The sequence below is a fragment of the Trachypithecus francoisi genome, unplaced genomic scaffold (assembly GCF_009764315.1).
Source record: "Trachypithecus francoisi isolate TF-2019V2 unplaced genomic scaffold, Tfra_2.0 Lachesis_group13, whole genome shotgun sequence".
In the NCBI taxonomy this organism is placed as follows: Eukaryota; Metazoa; Chordata; class Mammalia; order Primates; family Cercopithecidae; genus Trachypithecus; species Trachypithecus francoisi.
The window spans coordinates 77,742,323-77,763,671 of NW_022681458.1; the positions used below are offsets into that span (position 1 = coordinate 77,742,323).

At 34.6% G+C, this 21,349-nt stretch overlaps 1 protein-coding gene across 7 annotated transcripts in view; it reads left to right on the top strand.

Moving 5' to 3' along the window:
- The window catches only part of COBLL1 (cordon-bleu WH2 repeat protein like 1), a 165,003-nt gene that overhangs the window by 109,253 nt on the left and 34,401 nt on the right, over positions 1–21,349 (top strand). For 4 of the 7 annotated variants that reach the window (XM_033231273.1, XM_033231276.1, XM_033231275.1 and 1 more), the window contains exons 4-8: positions 3,566–3,767; positions 5,807–6,035; positions 6,877–6,915; positions 11,480–11,577; positions 11,691–11,927. In XM_033231273.1, the coding sequence (XP_033087164.1) occupies positions 3,566–3,767; positions 5,807–6,035; positions 6,877–6,915; positions 11,480–11,577; positions 11,691–11,927 (805 nt within the window). The remainder of the gene's footprint in view (positions 1–3,565; positions 3,768–5,806; positions 6,036–6,876; positions 6,916–11,479; positions 11,578–11,690; positions 11,928–21,349) is intronic. The other 3 variants (XM_033231274.1, XM_033231277.1, XM_033231280.1) reach the window with 1 other exon arrangement.

A 21,349-nucleotide genomic window follows, 5' to 3' on the forward strand; every position in this document is an offset into this window, starting at 1 on the left:
TTTTTCATTTGATAGTTTTCCCAGTACCACTTATTGAAAATTCAGTTGTTTCCTCAGAAATAATTCATATGCAGTATTAAATTCACATATGAAATTATGTCTATTGCAGAACTTTCTGGATTGCTGCATTTATCTGTCTGGGAATAGGAATACTTTCAAGACAAATTTGGCTTCTGAAATTATTGAATAAAGAATTGGACCTGGAATTATAAAATGAGAGAATAAAGTCATAAAGAAGTTCTGTGGTTTTCAGTTGCCTCTAAAAGAGGCATTTTTAGTAGAAAACATGTAGGCAGTGTTGAGTTCAAAGGTCATGATATAGTCAGCAATTTTTTTCTTATGAAATCTGATATAGTGTGTAAAGTTTCTTGATAAATAAAGTGACTGAGGGAATAGGCCATTATGTTAATATTCTTGACCAATTGTCCACCCTATTTATTAGATTAGAAAATTAATTTGTCACAGAAATACCAATATTTCTACACAAAGTATCAAAGTGTTCTTTTTTAAAAAATCAAAAATGTATTTTTTTAACGTTTATATGTTTATATATAAAGGATGATAATTACGGCACAAAAATAGGGATGAAAACAAAACAAAACTTTAATAATTTTTTGTATTTTTGTTTTGTTTTGTTTTTTGAGACGGAGTCTTGCTCTGTCGCCCAGGCTGGAGTGCAGTGGTGTGATCTCAGCTCACTACAAGCTCCGCCTCCTGGGTTCACGCCATTCTCCTGCCTCAGCCTCCCAAGTAACTGGGACTACAGGCGCCCGTCACCACGCCCAGCTAATTTTTGTATTTTTAGTAGAGACGGGGTTTCACCGTGTTAGCCAGGATGGCTTTGATCTTATGACCTCGTGATCCGCCCGCCTCAGCCTCCTAAAGTGCTGCGATTATAGGCGTGAGCCACCGCACCCAGCCATTTGTCTTGTTAACTTATGTATTTCTGGCAGAGATTCAAGAAAACTGTATATTTAAGAAGTAAAAGATGTTGGAAGAATAAGTGTCAATGTTTTTACATTTATTACTTGACACATTTATATATAAAGAGAAAGAAATACAGTCTGCATGTATCATCATTTACTCATAGACAACAGCAGACAGTTACCCAGTCAGTTGGCAATGAAAGTTCTCTCCTCCTCCAGCTAAACTGTATTTATAATTGTATTTAACTAGACATTACCTAATCTTTCTTAACTTTATTTACTATCAAAGAAAGTACTATTTCCAAGTCTAGAATTAGTATGTGCCATCCAGTTGCTCTTGTAGAGTACCATATTACCAAAAAATCAACTTCCACAAGACCGTTTTGCTAGTCTCTCTCTGGATGAAATTAAAAATGTACTGTTTAAAGCCAAAACATGGGCAATATAGATACATTTATGGGCATAGCCTGTGGCTCAAAAGAAGGATGTAAAGCTCTTAAATAATATGCAACCATCTAATAAAGACACAGGGAATGTATTTTGAGAATTGAAATGTATTCCTGAGACTTGTTTATTAATTGAGGGACTTAGAGCCTTTTATTTATTTATTTTTCTTTATATATGTACAAGTAATAGGGTGCTACTTGTATGTGGGGGAGGAGAAGGGAGGTGTGAGGGACCGTTGAGAAACATACTCCTTATCCAATAAAGATTGGACTGGCCCAGGAGTAGGCAGCGACCACAGAAAGTAGAAATGGGGGCTGAACACGGGATGATCTGAAATCTATGTAACGTGTTGTTTGACTTCAAGACCACACAGTGTCCAAGAGTGAGTCCTTCCCCACCTCTGCAGGAGACTCCTTGTCTGGAAGAACTACATCAGAGGGGCTGCAGACCTGGGAGCTTACTGAGGGTGACGTGCCATATGAAAACAGAGGCACTAAAATAAAAGTGGCATACTGAATGGTGGGATTTCTAGCCCCATTTCCCTGTCAAGTTCCCAAAAGCCAGTAGCCAGGTTTATATCTCTGGTCAAGAAATTGGAGAACAACTTTTTACTAATATGTACATTTCCCTTTTGAGGTGGGATGCAGATGTCTGGCTCCCCAGTTACCCTAAAGTGAATCCCATGAACCTACACCTCCAGCCGTAAAAATAGGATTTTCACACTGCAGTTCAGTGCCTTATTCTTAAGTATGAACTAACAGCTTAGGATCACCTGACATTTGGGGAAAGCACATAATACCAAAGATTTTTTAGTGTGCTTTCCTTAAGGGCTGACAGTATTAAGAAAGACTCAGAGACTATGTTGTTCTGTTGATGATATGAATGAAAATATAAGTCTGTGTCAACAATGAGAGTCTATGGAAAGGGAAGCAAAAAATTGGTAAGTATCCCTGAATCCCAAGTTGGGTATGAAAGTTTCTATAGAAATAAGTCCTGTATTACCAATAGTATTAAACATTCATTCATTATTTGAAATTATCTCATGCATTTACTTTATTTCTATTTTATGTTCTAGCACAAGAGCTGATAAACTTTTTCTGTCATGGGCCAGGAAGTAAAAATAGTAGGCTTTGTGGGCTATGCCTGTATAGTAGGTGTGGTCACCCTACTCCATTCTGCTGTTGTAACTAACACAAAAGTAGCCTGAGACGTTATGTAAACAAATGGGCATGGCTATTTTATAATACAACTTTATTTACAAAAACAGACTGTGGGCCCATTTTGACCTGCACATTGTGGTTTGCTGACACTTGGTTTAGTATATCCAGTAGAGTGTTAGATCTATGAGAACAGATGTACTATAATACTTGTACTGTGATTCCAGTGCCTAGAGAATATTCATAACCTTTGAATGATTAAAGAATTTGTACTATGCCCTTTAGGATTTTGTGGACTTCCTATGTAGATATTTACAGTCTGTTTTCTAAAGCCAAAAAGGTGGTGGTGCTTGTTCCAAATGCTTCATTCTTATGAGAACTTTGTAACCAATTCATAAGCTAAAGACTGCCAATACTGTATTACAAATAATGTGCTGTGAAGGACTGCTCTTGGGTAAGGAAAGGACTCCTCCTGAAATTTATAATTTGGAAACAATTTGGTAAAACATAAAAGTAGTTGTTAAACTAACACTGGGATCCATGCTGTCTTGACTATCCCAGGACTTTTTAACTATTACAATTTTGTCTGTTTAAATATCTTGTAGTTCAATTTTTTGCAGTTATATTATTTTTGTTGTTGTTGTTGTTGTTATTATTATTATTACAGAGTCCTGCTCTGTTGCCCAGGCTGGAGTGCATGCAGTGGCGCGATCTCATCTCACTGCAACCTCACCTTCCAGGGCTCATGTTCTCTGGCCTCCACCTCCTGAGTAGGTGGGACTATAGGCACTTACCACCACAGCAGGCTATTTTTAAAATTTTCTGTAGAGACAGGGTCTTGCCATGTTGCCTAGACTGGTCTCCAACTCCTGGGCTCAAGCGGTCTTCCTGCGTTGGCCTCTAGCTTGGCCTGTAGCTCAAATTTTAAGCTGCTTTTCCAAATACTATTTTGTAGCCTTGTTTATCTATTGAAGACAAGCATTCTAAGAAAATCCTCAAAATAATAACAGGTAATGAAATACTCTTGTTTTACAGTAAACCTATGATGGACTTGTTGATATTCCTTTGTGCACAGTATCACTTAAATCCATCAAGTTACACAATCGATCTGTTGTCAGCTGAACAGAACCACGTTAAATTTAAGCCAAACACACCAATAGGAATGTTGGAGGTAGAGAAGGTAATTTTAAAGCCAAAAATGTTGGATAAGAAAAAGCCTACACCTATAATACCAGAGGTAAGAATTCCATTATGTATTTTGGTATCTTATGGCTAAAATATTAAGTTGATTTTTCAGTCATTAGCAGCTCATTGTAAATGAAATGAAAATGGACTTTCCTGATCAAATTTGATGTGAACATAGGTATGTTTTTCTAGGCCACTTTGTTTAGGATTCAGTTGGTTATTGATCCTTGGATTCAATAGAATTTGGGCAAAACTTTAGATTTAAGTGCTCTAAAATGATATCTAATATGATTGCATAAGAGTGTAACAATTATGAATGATTTGTATTTTAAGCTACTTTTTAAAAAAGTATTTTATATGTAAAGGAAGGTTTTAGAATCTTTTCATGCAAATTCATCTAAGAATTTCTTAAAGTAATATTTTGGCTTCTGCGTACTTGGTAAGCAGCAGTCGTAACTTACATCTATTTGTGTGTGTGTTTTTGTTTTGTTTTCCAACTCTTCATTGTGTTTGAATTAATAACATCTAAACTATTAATGTGTGCTGCACATTAATTCCATTTTCTTTAATGTACAAATTCCATGCAAAAATTTTTAACCACATCATTCTAATATCATCAGTCCTTATTAAAATTGTTTTATTGCTATACGCAATAGGGTAGAATTTTATGGGTTTCAACAAATACTCTTTCATTATGAACATCAACCATTTTCATTTTATAATATATATAAAAGTTTGTATATTAAATTGCTACATGTGACTTAAATATACATATTCTTGCATTTTCTTCATGTTGTTATGAAGCTTTTTTCAAAGAAGTTGAGTTTTTGAAAATATTAAAACATACTTGCTTTCTGCAATATATGATTTAATATTATTAATGTGTTAGGATGTTGGACTGCCTTCTGTCTAGGTATTTGTTTCTGTTTAGGTGTTTATTACCTATCCATGCTGTTTTTCTAGGTGGAAATGGTTATATTTATGCTGTTGCATGGGATTATACAAAGGGTTTTAGTTTTGTGAATAAATGTCTTTAAGGACCTGCAAAATGTACATTTCACTTAGTATAGTCTCATGTTGCTAAGTTACATACAGGATTGAATTAAATTACATGATGAGATGCTTAAAATCTTCCCAGTAATTTTAAATTATCAGTACTAGACATCTAAGGAAGACATTTTAATATTCTTTACTAAAATATTAAAATTAGCCAAAATAGTAATAGTAACAACAACAAAAGCTAATCACAATAGTCAGTGTTCTCTTATTGATCAATGACTATGTGTCAGAAAGTCTGCTAAGCTTTTCATATGGATTATCTCATTTATAATGTTTCAAACAGAAACAAAATTTTAGTGACTTAACCAAAATACCCCCTTTTTTATTGAGGCAATAGAGAAATTATTTGAAAGATAAATATTCCTCAAAGGGTAGGATAAAATATACATAATTTTGTACTATGTATATCTGCTAATTTTAAAGTAAATATTTTAAGGAACAAAGTGAAAATATGAGTGGTACTAGATATGAGGCTAGTTTGTTTTTTTTTAGTTTAAAATCTAATTAAAATCTTACTATAGAATGGTTGGATTATTTAATAAATGAACTAATGTGTTTGCTTCTAAGAACTTGCTTTGGATTTAGGAAGTAACATTAATCAAAAAGAGAATTTCACGCCAAAATAGGAAAGTACTGTTTGGTGGCTCACGCCTGTAATCCCAGCACTTTGGGAGGCCGAGGCAGGTGGATCACCTGAGGTCGGGAGTTCAAGACCAGTCTGACCAACATGGAGAAACCCTGTCTCTACAAAAAATACAAAAAAATTAGCCAGGGTGGTGGCGCATGCCTATAATCCCAGCTACTCGGGAGGCTGAGGCAGGAGAATCGCTTGAACCCGGGAGGCGGAGGTTGCAGTGAGCCGAGATCGCGCCATTGCACTCCAGCCTGGGCAACAAGAGCGAAACTCTGTCTAAAAAAAAAAAGAAAAAAAAAGAATATGTAACTGTAGATTATCTCATTATTCGAGACATTATTGTAGAATGTTTGTTTCAGTAAATTATGATACAAGTATGGCTTTAATCTGTGTTTCAGAAAACTGTGAGAGTAGTGATTAATTTTAAGAAAACACAGAAGACCATAGTGAGAGTGAGTCCACACGCATCACTTCAAGAGCTTGCCCCTATTATATGTAGCAAATGTGAGTTTGATCCGTTGCATACAGTATTGTTGAAAGATTATCAATCGCAGGAACCCCTCGACTTGACAAAATCTCTTAATGACCTGGGACTAAGAGAATTATATGCAATGGATGTCAACAGAGGTAAGACAGGCTTCTATTTTATTTATTTAGTGGGATATATATTTGTATATTTTTGTGCATTGTGTTTGCATGTAGGTATTCTCAAGTTCATAGTGACAGTTAATGAGTCCTATAGATAGAGGTAATTGCATGGCATAAGGAATAAGAAAACAAAATGTTAATACATATAAATCAAGTTAAATATAATATTTAACTTAATTTCAGTTATTGAAATTGGAATTAAAACTTGTCTTTTTAGCCATCATCTACATTTTATATTTTTTCTTTCTCTGATTTTTTTTTGGGGGGGGTGCATAGGATTTAACTTAATTCTTCATGGCTTTGAGGCTTAAACAGAAAATAAAAATTTACATGTAAATTCGTTGTTATTCTCATCAAGTGTGAATTACTGTAGACTCATTATGATTTTGTCTGAGTCTTAATTATCATTCAAGTTTGGAAGTTTCTTGACAAATTTTCTCTAAGGTCAACACCAAAATAAGTTGGCTTATGAAATGAATCAATCTTACTCAAAAAATTTTTGAAATAGCTTCCAGTTTTAATCTATAGAAATGATGTAATATATTAAAATTTGGAGATCTTAGATAATGCTGGTTTGTATGATGTCTAGTAGACAAATGCAAACATTTATTCAACATGAATCTGTTTCACTAAGCAAAATAAAAGTTTAGTGAAGCTGACAATTATTTACATACTCTTTGCATAGAGACTTCAAAATTTGTCCTGAGGTTGTGGCTTTATATAATCCATAAACTACTTTTTCAACTCAGTGATGTTTTATACTTGAACAAACATCATCTTCACAGTCAATTTACCCTCTTTTATACCCCTCCTTCTGTAGCCACTTCTGTTACTGTCTTCAGTAAGTCATCTTTACAAGGTAAGATGTATGAATCAGTAGAAACAAATTATAACATGAAATTGGATATATTGAAAATAAGCTTCTAATTTTACCTTTTCTTAACATCACTAATATGTTCATTCTGTAAGAGATTTTAACCTAGAAAATATTTGGGTTTTATTTCCTGAAAAAATTTATAGGTTCCTTCCCCTTGATTTCCAAATTTAATTATAATAATTTCATTTCAACAAATGTTTAAAAATTATTCTAACAGTGTGGGAAAACATATTCTTTACTCTCATACAAGGAAAAATGATTTGCTAGGATCTTTATTGGGTACAAATGCTAATAGCTTGGTAGTAACAAGGAAGCATCTCAGATTATTTCACTGAACAGTAATTCAGAATAATGATGTTATATTAACCATATGAAATTTTGCAGTCATTGTTTGTTAATATTTTGTAATAACATGGAAAATGCTTATGTTGAAATTAGCTTTTATACCATATAAGTGTGTTTAACACAATAGGTGAATAAATGCTTTTATATGAAATTGCTGAAAGGAAATACATAAAAAATTTCAATAGTGGTTACCTTTGGGTGGTAGGGTTATGGTAGGCGATTTTTTTTAAATTATTTATTTTCTTTATAATACAGAATTACATAATGGGCATGCATTCCTTTCATAGAGAAAAACTGTATTAAAAATTGTCCAATAATAAATTGTAGAAATCTTCTTTCACCCATTAAGAAAAGTCTCAAATAATTGATTAGCCTAATAATTACCAGCTTACTAAAAAAACAAGCCTTAACAAACTGCATATATTATGTGTTATTGAAATCTCACCTTCTACTGCTATAATAATAAGAGATTAGAAATAGTAGTCTCTGTGGTTCTTTCTAGCAACAACATTTTGTTACTTGTACTTGACCTTTACTCCTAATTTTACCTAATCCTAAGCAAATTCCATAAACTTTCTGGCCTCATTTCGAGGTTGTCGAATGTATTGATTTCTAATATCCCTTCCAGTAATGGAAGGATGTGGTTTATTCAGAATATGAAATGTTGTGGATAAATCTTAAGAGAGTGAAATATTGAAATTAAGAAAGCTTTACAGTATCAGAACCTACAAGGTCAATCCAAATGCTGTCGATGCCCTTGCCTCCTTATTTTTTCTGATACTATTTTGAAAACTTAGAACTTTCCATGCGATTATTTTTAGCCTGCCTTTTAGAAATAGAAATAGGAAACTACAGTATTTGAGTTGCTTTTCTAAGTAAGCTCAAGGCTTTGCTTGTCTTACTGTTTAACCTGACTTGCTATGATCCCTGATATAGAACTTTAAGTGAAAACTTAAGGGCTAACTAGTGTGGAGGATGACCTGAAAATTTCTTCACCAAAAATAACCATGTGGGCCAGGCATGGTGGCTCATGCCTATCATTCCAACACTTTGGGAGGCCAAGGAGGGAAGATTGCTTGAGCCTAGGAATTTCAGACCAGCCTGGGCAACCTAGCAAAAGCCCATCTCTACAAAAAAATTGAAAAATTAGCCAGCTATGGAGCACATGCCTGTAGTCCCAGCTACTTAGGAGGCTGAGGTGGGAGGATCACCTAAGCCCAGGGAGGTCAGGGCTGCGGTCAGCCACGACCCTGCCAGTGCACTCCAGACTGGGTGACAAAGTGAGACTGTCTCAGAAAAATAAATAAAAATAAAAAATATTCTGGTTATATTTATTATATTGCACAACCATATGAATTTTTCATCTACTGTTCTAAATTTAATTGTGCATCCATATGCAATAAGTGGTATATTCCATCTTAAAATGAAATAGTGGCAAATCTAAAACAAAAATACAAATATAAATAATCTTTAAATGGAGACCAGTTTTAGTTCTACTGTTTAATGCCTATTCGTCTTTGTGCAAGTTATTAAAATTCTCTGTTCACTTATAGTTACTGAGAGCGTAATGGAGTAATACCACTGCTTTCATATATATATATTTAATTTTTTATATCCTGCAGGGTAAATGCTAGCATCTTCCAATGAGAAAAGGGGCTCAGAGTGATAACTTTTGATACTTCCCTCACAAGGTCATTCTAAGAAATATATTAGGCATGCAAAAAACTTTAACTGTAAAGTGCTATGCACATGTTCGTTATTATTAGTTGCTAGCATTGTGAAACTCATTGTGCAGAATGTATGCTGCTTATTTAATAGTTGAATCGTCAGATTTCAAAGTTTTACTTTGTAAAATAGTTTTCCTTTCATATGTTATTGAGGCATTACTATATTTATTTGGTGTTAACTAGCTTTCCTTTCCTGAAGTAGTTCCTGTTTTGCCGTAATTTATTTTGGTTTTTTTTAGACAGGTGTTTTAAATAAAAGCATTTAAGACTAGATGTTTATCTCTTAGTTTAGCTTCAGTTATGTCTCACAAATTTTAATACATAATATTTTATTTCAAATGTTATTGAAATTGTACTGTGATTTACCATAAAATCCATATGTTGCTTAGTAGAAGAAATATTTTTTGAATTTTACAGATCACCACTCATTGTTTTTCCAAGACTTTAGAAAAATTTGCTACTCATTTATTGAAGAAACAAGGTCTTATAGCTTCCCATGTTCAGATTTTTACTGTTGCCTCCAGTGGTATCACTTAGTGTTTAACTTACTGCCAATGTCATTGAAATTTTATTTCAATGTAAATTTCCCCTCTATTTCCTGTAAATTGATGGTTAAATCTAGAGGCTTGATCAGATTTTGGCAAGAGATTTTTTTGGCAAGAATACTTCACAAGTGTTGCTGTGTACTTCCATCAGCAAACATGTAACGACAAGTTCTTTTTTTCTAATGTTAGCCATCAATGATCTTTGTCTGCATCTTAGTTAATTAGGAGTCGAAAAATAGTGAAAGTCTATTGCAATCAATATTACTAAAAAAGCAAGCTTCCCTGTGTCAGCTATATGACTGCTACAGAGGTTGAATTCAATCAGAAAAAGGTAAAATAGGCCAGATGCGGTGGCTCACGCCTGTAATCCCAGCACATTGGGAGGCCACGGTGGGTGGATCACCTGAGGTCAGGAGTTCGAGACCAGCCTGGCCAACATGGTGAAACCCTATCTCTACTAAAAATACAAACATTAGCAAGGCATGGGGGCGCACGCCTGTAGTCCCAGCTACTTGGGAGGCTGAGGCAGGAGAACTGCTTGAACCCAGGATGCGGAGGTTGCGGTGAGCCAAGATCACACCACTGTTCTCCAGCCTGGGCGACAGAGTGAGATTCAAAAAAAGACTCCATCTCAATAAATAAATAAAAAAGAAAAGAAAATAAAAAGGTATAATAAAAGTTTGATGATTTCCTTTCATCAGTTTTTAAAATAATGGACTGGTTCTCCAGCATAACACAAAGGTGAACAAAGAGGCTTTTTTTTTAGTATCATTATGAATGTATGAAATTATACATATGTGACATGTTTCAGTTTATTGAGTTACTTTTATGATGTCCAAATTATCCTTACTTTTACCGGTAGAAACTATCTCAAGTTGGTCCCTGAGTCCTTTTAACACAACCTGGTAGACTTTGACAGCATTCTTTCCAGTATGGTTAGATGTCCCAAGCTTATCTTGTACATTCCTTGATACCAACAGAGAATCAACCATTCTCAAGTAATCGTGGTTTCTTTTAATGGGAAATAGAATTTAGAGCCAGTTTGGGCCAGGGATTCCCAGCACTATTGGCTGTGTCATTGTTTGTTGGCCCTTCAGTTGATATTAGGAGATGCTTTTTGGAAAATTTTATATAAATATTATGTACACAACCTTGAGGTTTGACATTTGCCATTCTAACTAAAGTAGGGCTTCTTGATTTTCAGCAGTATTAACATTTGGGACAAGATAATTCTGTCACTGGGGACTGTCTTTTGCAGTATACTATGTTTGGAATCCTCACTGGCCTCTACCCAGTAAATGCTGACAGCACAGTCTCCTAACCCCGTTGCCTGTGGTGGCAATCAAATTGTCCCCAGACTTTGTCAAATGTCCTCTGGGGGGGCAAAATTGGTCCCAGTTGAGACCCACCCTATTAAAGAAACAACTTTTATGAAACATTTAGCAGAGAACTGAGCAATTATAATGACTCACATTTTGTAGAATAAAGTATTTCACATAGTTTAGCTGTGAGAGCAAAGTATAATAAAAATAAAGGAACAAACTGTGTGGTAGCAATTTCATATCTTGTTTAATTTGAAGTGTCCTTTCTATTTTACTTCCGCTTCTGAAATGTTGTATAGAACACAGACTCTGAATCAAAAAAATTGAGTTTGTGGTGTAGCTCTGTTATTTCCTGAGTGTTCGCCTTGATTATGTATCTTAGTTTTTTAAGCTTCAGTTTCCTCTTCTGTGAAATAGGAACAATATTTGCTTGTTGCTTTGAGAACTTAATAAGATTTAAGGTGCTTAGCAGAGTGCCTTGTTTGTAGACTATAATTAGTAGCTCTTAGCATTAGATAAGTTTGCAAAGGGGAAGTAAGAGAAAGAAATATTGGAATTGAACAGTCAACCTCACGTACAAAAGTAAGATGCTTTTCTTCTATTTTAGAGTCCTGCCAAATATCACAAAACCTAGATATTATGAAGGAGAAAGAAAATAAAGGGTTTTTCAGTTTTTTTCAACGCAGTAAGAAAAAGCGGGACCAAGTAAGTATTTTCTTATATTGCATGTTGTAAGATTCTTCAAATATTTTTAATTACTAATGCTTTTTACTAATATCTTGAAATTACTAGATTTTGGCTTTGTCGTTCTTTACCAGACTGCCAGTGCCCCTGCAACCCCTCTAGTAAATAAGCACCGCCCGACTTTTACGAGGTCCAATACCATTTCCAAACCATATATTTCCAACACCCTGCCATCGGATGCACCCAAGAAGAGGCGGGCTCCACTGCCTCCGATGCCAGTGTCTCAGAGTGTGCCCCAAGACCTCGCACACATCCAAGAGAGGCCTGCTTCTTGTATAATGAAATCCATGAGCATGGATGAGACAGATAAGGTGCGTAGTTTTGTTTTCTATTTTGTTTTTTTGGATGAGGCAGGGTACCACTTATTTTTCCTCTTACCTAACTTGTCCTTTCTAGGTAGACTAGAAAGAAGTCCTATAACAGTTGGTAATTAGTAACAGTTACTAATCTGTAATAAGATGAATAGCTCATTCTAAGATTGGTACTAGGAATAGATCTTCTGTATACGTACAGGTCTGTGATGCAGTAAAAGGTAAATGTCCATTTTAAGTAACTTTCATATTCAAGCGAAAAAAATATCCGAAAACCTAAAGTCTTGGTTTACTAAGGCCTAACTAGGGGCTCTTGCTTGGTGCATGTAATAGGAATGGAAATACAGTCTTTATTTTTGAATAATTCTTTTTTAAACAGTAACACAGTCTTTGAATTGTGTTCATGGGTTTCTAACCACACGTATCTTCTTGACCTGACTGAGATTCTCCAGAGAATAGCCTGGTATCTACCTAGTACATAGATACTCCATAGTGAAAAAAGAAAATGAGCCTTTTTATATAGAATATATCACAGTTATCTTTATGCACCCTTATCTTCAAAGCACAGTTCTATGTGTACCTTTTTCTCAAAGTTTCTTATTATTTACTCACCTTTGATCTTAAATTTTCCCTGAGTTTGCCATTTTGTGGAGATCCATTTGCAAACTACTTTTCATTACTAAACAATCCGCGTATTCCTTGCTTTATCCATGTGAAAAATAAATGAATTTTTAGGTATATATAATTGAAGATGAGACTGTATATATTGTTGCTGGTAATCAGACAGAATGATTTAAGTAACTTTGAGAGCAGATTTTATTTGGAGATACTTGAGACGCTGAGAAGTTTTCTTGTATCTAGTTGAAAGATTTTGTTTCCCCCTTGGGAGCTTAGTAAATGCAATGCTAAAGTAAATTAACTCTTCCCAAGCACCTGATACACATTTCTGTGCTGCTTTGACTTAAAATTAACCATAGTTTTAAAATGTAGTTTATCGACTATCCTATGTGCGACTCAAAGAGATAGAAATTAATTTTGAAAATGCTTAACCTCAGTACTTGGGAAATGATCCATTAAGTTTCTTATTTCTATTAAGATTTTCTTGTCTAATTTAGTATTTGTGGTATAAAATCTCATAAAATCTCATCTAATCTCACAAATCAGGAGGATAATGTTTTTGTCAAGTGATAGAATCATATACTGACAAAGAATTTGCAGGGTAACTGCTTGAGAGTTAGGTGAATCTTCACAGAAGAGATGATTCTTGAGTTCACTCTTAAAATATGTGTGGGATTGCATTAGGCAAAGGAACCGTGTTCAGAGATGCAGGAATGTGAACACTATGGCTTGCCTAGGCATGAGCAAGAAACAGAGATTGAAATTAAGCATGGTAAGCAGGGGTGAAGTCAGGGTCCCAAAGACTTTGTTTTGTGCTTGTAGCCCTTTTAAATTTATTTGCAATAAGCAGTAGCATTTTTAGGGTTGTTGTATCATAGAAGAGTGTAAATTATACTCTTGAGTAGCTACGTTTTTGCATATATTAATATGTATAGAAATATACTTTAGCCCATGCTCACAAATCTTTATTCTAGCTGTCCTCATCCAATCTATTTCAGTAAACTTCCTTTGTACTTGGCTCCCCAAGAGGTCTATGTTGTCTTTCTAGTAGTCTGTTTCTTAAAATTCTGGGCTGTGCTACCAATGACCTCACTGAAAGCTGTTTCTTTTGATTCTCTCCCTCTGCTCTGTGACCAGTTGCTGCCCCTGTGTTAAGTAATCTTTTTTTTTAGTATGTTGCCTTTGGCAAACTACACATCTTTGTACAATTTTCTAATTATTTTTTCTTTTGATCTGGACATCTGGATAGTTCTTTGATGTATTGTTCAGTAGGACCCATAATTATTTGTTTTTCCCTAGAGAAGCTGGAGAACTATTTTTTATTCATGGCAAAAATAATAGTGATTAAGCTGTAGTGCACACACAAATTCATACCTTCCTAGGCATCTCTGCAACTAACTTCTTGATGTATTTGATGTGATTAATTACCCCCTTGGTCTTGATTTGTCTTTTTCTTCCTTGGTCTTCAGCCTCTTCTTATATCTCAGCCCTCTTGTATTTTTTTTTTTTCTTGTCACTATTTTATTCGTTTTCTAAATTTGGAGGTACTAAATCCATGGTCTTGGTCTATATTTGTGCACTCTTTCAGAGAAGACATCTCTTCTTTTTTGAGTTTGTGGGCTGATGGTTCTCAACTGTGGTAGTTTGAATAATGTTCCTTGCAAAAGGTATGCCTGAACTCTAACCCCTTCAAAACCTATGATTCTGACTTTATTTGTAGATAGAATTTTTGCAGATGTACTTAAGGATCTAGGGATGAAGTCATCTTGGATTTGAGGTGGGCCCAAATCCAGTGACAGGTATCCTTATAAGAAGAGGAGACACACAGGCAGAGAGACACAGAGAAGGTAGTATGAAGACAGAGGCAGAAATTGGCATTATGCTGCCACAACGAACCATTACCAGGAATCACTGGAAGCTGCAAGACGCAAGGGAGGGTTGGTTCTCCTTAGTGCCTTCAGAGGGAGCATGACTCTGCCAACACCTTGATTTGAGATTTCTGGACTTTAGAACTGTGGAAGAATACATTTGTGTTGTTTTTAGCCACCCAGTCACGGTAATTTGTTAGGGCAGCCCTAGGAAACTATACATCAACTTTGTAATTCCAATCTCAATATTCTTCCAGTTGCAATTTGAATTCACAGTTGCTATTGACTCATCACTACCTGGAAGACGTATTTAACACCAAAATCATTGTTTTTCTACCAGACTGAAAATCTCAAGCTCAGCTTTGATTTTTCTTTTTACATCTAATTAGAGACCAATCCTTCATTCAGTCTCCCTTCATGATGTCTTTTATTCCTTGTGCTGACATCTTTTGTAGAGAAATCCAGGACAGAGTATAAAGAGAAAACCAATACTTAACATGTCATTGAAATACTCAACGTGGCAAGCTACTGCATTTGTATTTCTTAATTATCACTTCGCAGTTCAGAAATTTTGCATAGCTTGTTGTCATTTTTCTGGGCATTCAAGATCCTCTACAGAATGATCACAATTTTAATTTTAAACTTTTTAATTCCTCATCATTTATAGGATAGGATAGGATAGGATACTTGTATCTCTAACCAGAAGATTTGACTTATTGTTGCTGATGTAAAATCCTGTGTTCTGTCTTTTCAGAATGGAATGGCCCCACTTCCATCTTCTTCATTTCTACTTACCCATCCAAAGGATGTCCATTCTTTTATCAGATTCATGGAGAATTTTCGAAAGATTCCAGCACAGAATAATCCTTACTTTCTCTGAATTTGTCTCTCTTGTCCCTTTTTATTTTCTCTTAATTTGCATTATATATAGGTTGTATATGTTATTCTAAAGGTAAAATGAGGAATACAGTAAAAATTCTCCTTCCCTATCCCCAACCAAGTTATCCTGCCCAGAGGCAACCACTATTAACAGTTTCTTGTGTGTCTTTCCAGAGATCATGTATGCATATTTAAACCAATATTCATGCTAAATACTTTTTTTTCCTCAGGTGGCCATATGCTACATGCATGTTATACTTTACTTTTTGGTATGGAATTATTTATTCTGGATATTCTTAGCAGTTCATAAAGGGCTTCACCTTTTTGAAGGATTGAATAATATTACATTGATGGGTATAACATGACTTACTTACCTCATCCTCTAAAGATAAACTTTAGGGTTGTATTATGGCTTAATGCTTGCAGCATTGTTAAATTGTGCCTTTTTCTTTTCCCCACCCAGAGGGCAGGAATTGTGTTCTCTAGCAAAATTCTGTAACATGGTAGGTGTTCAAGAGAAATGATAAGTAAACATTAATCACTGCTTTCATAGCCAGGTACAGTATATACAATGAGAATGTGTCACACTTATATCGTAAAATTTTAGTATGTCATTCATATATCTGGTAAATTTTCAGAAGTACTTGGATAACTTAAAGATTGCTTACATTTACTTTTATGGTAATTGGACCATGTAATTCTTAGCAATATATTTCTTAAGCTTTTATAGAAAAGCCAGAATTTAGATAAGGTTATATTGAAAACTTAAGGTCCAACTAAACTATACTGTACATTGCATAATGCTTATAAATATAAATGATCCTTCAATTAAAATTGTTTATAGCCCAGGCTTGGTGGTTGATGCCTATAATCCCAGCACTTTGGGAGGCTGAGGTAGGAGGATCACTTAAAAGCAGGGAGTTCAAGACCAGCCTGGGCCACAAAGTAAGACCCCTGCCTCTACAAAAAAATAATAAAATAAAACAAATCAGCCAGACATGGTGGTGTGTGCCTGCAGCAGTCCCAGCTACTCAGGAGACTGAGGTGGGAGGATCACTTGAGCACAGGCATTCAAAGCTGCAGTGAGCTGTGATCTCACCACTGCACTCCGGCCTGGGTGACAGGGTGAGACCCTGTCTTTAAAAAATAATAATAAACTTTAAAATAGTAAAAGCATGGTTTATATAGCCAGATGCAGATATTCAGGAAATTCAGCAAAACATATGAAGTTATGAGTGAATCATACTTATTTCACTGCTTGCTTGTTTTAAATTTAAAATCAAAGATGGTCGTTATCACTATAAACATTTGTATCTATTTTAACAATTTAGTTTTGAATTTGAAAATGTAAAATGTCACTATTTTTAGTGATTGAAAATGATAGCATGTTGAGGAAAACATAACTTGGAAGAAAAATATGTATGACCAAATTGGTTCTAAGTATGTGAATTTTAGACACACTTTTATTTAATTTTTATTGTTCAGGATACAAAATAAACCACAAGGGTGCGCTGTTTGACAGAAGTACAGCATTCTAATTTTTCCAGTTTTTTCCTCCAAAGCACCTTTTAATAAAGCAGAAAGAAAATACTGGAAATAGTTACATTGCATGAGAAATAGAAAATGCTTCTTCATGTGGGTAAATAAAGCTAGAGAGATAAATGTCAGTAACACATGACAAAGGGATTTGTAATTAGCAATTTTATTCATTTTGAGTTTTTAATGCATTTTATTGTTCTTTTAAGAGCCACAGAAACTATGTTTACCTTAGTCAAGGTTTACTGATGTCAGTAAATCTGTAGCTTAGGAAAAATTTTGTCAACCATGTTTATTTTATACTTTTTGGCTGTCTATATTTAATAATTTGCCTCATTCTTCTAAGATATTTCTCAATATTAGCAAATTAAAGTATATGGATGGTGAGTATTTTAGAGCTCATACTGAAAATGCTCACATAAAAGACTGTTGATTTGCTGAGCTAATTTTGACAAACTAATTGTGCCATTTCCAAAGACTATTCAAAGTTAGCAGATAGCAAAGATCCAAGTTAGCAAATGATTTAACCCAACCTTTCTTAGAATATTTCTGCATCTAAAATTATTTTTTCCATCTAAAGAATACATTTTGAAGAACACATATTTTACTATTATTGCTGCAGTATCCTTTCATATCCCTAAATTTCTCTGTACCCTCTTTCACATTATTTCAAGTCTCATGTCATTTTTCCTATAAAGGTGAATATACCATCCTCTATGAAAATGTTCATTTGAAAAGAAAACTTTCCCATTAGAAATTTTCTGGCAGTATTTCTTGGTAGTTTTTGAGCATTTTTAAAATATGATTTTTCCTGATGATTTGAAATGCCATTTGTGTAACAAGACATGTAATAGATAATGCTTTATTTATATGACCCATATAACATATATTCTTATATAAAATGTACATAGTCATTTACAATAAGATTGTCATTTGTGAAATGGGAAGTCAGAAATTCGATTACATTGACTTAAATTGAAAGTGACTTAGAATTCTCAGATAAATCTAAGTTCAGAAATCTAGTTTCTGCACGGTATCTGCTGACCAAGAGTTTATGAAGAGAACATTTAATAAAATCAATGGCCAAAGGATGTTCTGGTCTTATTGACAAATTAGCCTCATAAACTGATTTTACATTTGAATAAGTGGAAGAAGAGTCAGGAAAAAGCATTGGGTAATCTTGACCCATAGAATTCACAGAACCTTTTGGAGAATTTTTCATTTGGCACATTTGGTGTGACTGCCGCTTGGAATGATGAATATACAACAGCAATCCATTTTTCCCCTGGCTGTGGGCATGGCACATCATTTTGTTTGGGACATTACATTGTGGCTGGAAACACTGTAAGAAGTGATCTTCATTGGGCATTTTATTTTGTCTCATTTTGCATCCTGCTTCAAACAAACACTCAACTATTGAGAAATGGAGACTCTTTGCCATCTAGTATTATGCAAGTGAAATTTAATACCTAGAGTGTTAGTTTTAAAACAACTGACTTAACTTTTTAAATGTTTTACATTAGTCATCTTTTACCCAATTTTATATTCTAATGTATATCATGGTTTATAAGCAGATAAGATGACATATTGTCATATACTTATGAAAGGTACAGGTACATATTTTGCTATTTTACTTAATTTTAATCTTAGTGATTTTACATAGAGTATGTAAGGTTGTACCCTCTGTTTTAACAGAGTATGTATTTGCAATTTTTAAGAAACATACCCCTTTTTAGATTTTTACACAGGTTGTCACATTTTATTTTCCCCTCCATTTTCCTCTTATATTTATTATATAGAAAGTGGACCACACGCATAATTCTACAATTGCCTAGGAACAGTGGTTACCATGGCATTTGCAGTTTGCTGTACAGAATACAGCTGTCTGTACTTCCAAAAATATGATTGGTTTCGTTCAGTAGAGAAATGTACCAACACAGTATAATATTTAATCTGCTCCCCTTTTTAAGGCTTTCCTAGATATAATACATACTTTGCCAGTGTAGTTTTCATCAGCTTTTCAAAGGGTCATAATCACAATAACAAAAGCAATGGTGAATGCTTATATAATGCTTACTAATGTTTCAGACAAGGCTCTAAGAACATTACTTATTTAATCCTTATGACAACCCTCTGGGCCATTCCATTTTAGGTTTCTGACAGTTCTACCTCTGGTCTAAAAGTAAAGAACTCTGAATTATGAGGAATCAAAGAGTTGTTAAACTTTAAGGAAAAATACATTATTCAAAGAGCAGTAGGTCATTTGTGGAATTAATGTGGATTTCTCATTCTTATCTGTTAGTATATAAAAAGTCGTACCTCTCTGAAATAACAGGCTGAGTTAATAAAATACTATTGAAAATAATTAGTGTTAGGAGGCTTACTTTACCAGTATGAAGTTTACTTAGTCTGTGTACCTCCGTGATGTTTGCGACCTCATGAGGAGATTTGCCTTTCTCTAGTAACCAGCATGTGTTAACAGAGGCCAGGGCAGATAGAAGCAGGCCTCTTTCCTGGAACCACAGTGATAACCTTATGGTGTCACTGGGATAAGCCTGCTCCCAACCTTAATTCCCTTTCTGGATGAACTGAGTTGGCCCCAGTTTGTTTGATTGACTGTAGCTTCACTATGGTATAGGTCCTAAACTCAGTTAACTTCTGGATTATTCACATTCTCCTACGCTGTGGCTAGGAGGGTCTGTGATCACAGAGAATCATGGTTACCACCATTCCCTGTCTTTTAAACTTGATCCTGAGCTCTGCTTTCTGGTGGTTCATCCTGTTTTTTTTCATCCAAGATGTACCATTGAGCTAGACCCTCATCACTGGGCTTTTACTAAATGCTATATGCAAAGGATTATCATGAATAAGACTTAGTTTATGTACTTTATCAAAGTATCATGGGGTTGATGAAAGCACAGATTGCCTCAGGAAGACAAATGGAAAAAACTTACAGGGGGATAACATGGGAATTTTTAGTGTGTGTGTGTTTTCTTTCTGTTGTGCCTAGAGAAGGGCTGGAAAGAAGAAGTCCTGACCTGGCTCAAGAGAGAGAATCTTGAATTCTACTAATAGGTCTATTATCTTTTTCTTTGCTGTTGTAATTTTTTTTCCTTCACCTTCGCTGAACTTCTCTATGACTTAGTTTTCTCCTCTGTAGAATAAGGTTGTGTAATTAAATTTCCTAAAGTCTCTTCCAACTCTAGTATTACAAAATTATGCTATTTTGCTATTTTTTTAAAATTGGCCTCTAACAGATGAATGTGCTTGTTTTGGTTTGATCGACATTAACGAGATCTTGGTGTCTAATCCTGGTATTACTCCTCTGAGGATTTCAGAAACTGAAAGTACAATAACAAAATAAAACATTGACTGACATCTTTCTTCCCAAACTCCTGACTGTAACACAAAAGTTAACACAATTGCATAAGTATTGCATTACTAAAAAGAAGTAGAAGACTTGATGATTGATGAAGACATGCTTAGGTTAAGGAGTTTGTTAACCATGGGATACAAATGTTACCATTGACTAATGATGAGTTTTAAAGTAGATGACTTTAAGAGAAATCTAGTGGCAAGCTTGGCCACTCAGAATCCCCTAAATGGGTTTAATTTTAGTAACCAAAAAGGGACAAGTTACTGTTGGTGGTGGTATTTAGATCACATATAAGTGAACCTAGCTGTAACCTCATTGCTTCCTCTCATAGTATTTATTTCAGCAGATTGGTAGGAGCAGCATTAAAATTGTCCACATAGTGATAGCTGGCCTAGTGTAGATGTAAGAGCTCCAGACCCTGGTACTGCTGTCCTATTTCTCCTCTCGTTATTACAGTTGTCTGAGATCTGACATACCACCTCTATTCTTTATACCCCTTCACTTTGATGTTATATGACTTTTCTTAATCTACAAAACCTAGGCAGGCTAAGATTTCCTATGCCATCAGTGAAGAATCTTAAAACAGGTTTATATAGAGAATAAAAAACTAGAATGTTTAAGCTCTAGATTTTCAGGAGTGGGGAGGAAGTGCCATCCAAAGAGGAAAAGGGTGTAGAACAGGGAGATACAGGATATCAGAAATAAACATCCCCCACCCCACCAAAAGATAACATTTTATTTTTACAAATCACAATAATATAACGAAGAAACTGGCATGTATGCTTTCATACAATGCAAGCCAAAATTTGCATGCACGTGTGTGTGTGTATCTATGTTTATTATGTATATACAGGTGTAAAATGATACACATATAATAATGGACACCAAAACTTCTATGAGGCAACTTTTATTTGGGATTTACTGATTTTTTTTTCCTTATCATTATATACATTATTCGTGTCTTGTGAGATTGAGCTAGTTTTATCACATCAACCAAAAAATTGATTTGTTTGTGATAAAAACAGCTTATTTTGCAAATTCAATACAAGACCTAGTACTTCTAAATTACATTTATTATAGTGTAACAATAATATGTATAATAATGACATTTAAAATTGGCTTGCTTGTCTAAGTTGTAAAATTGT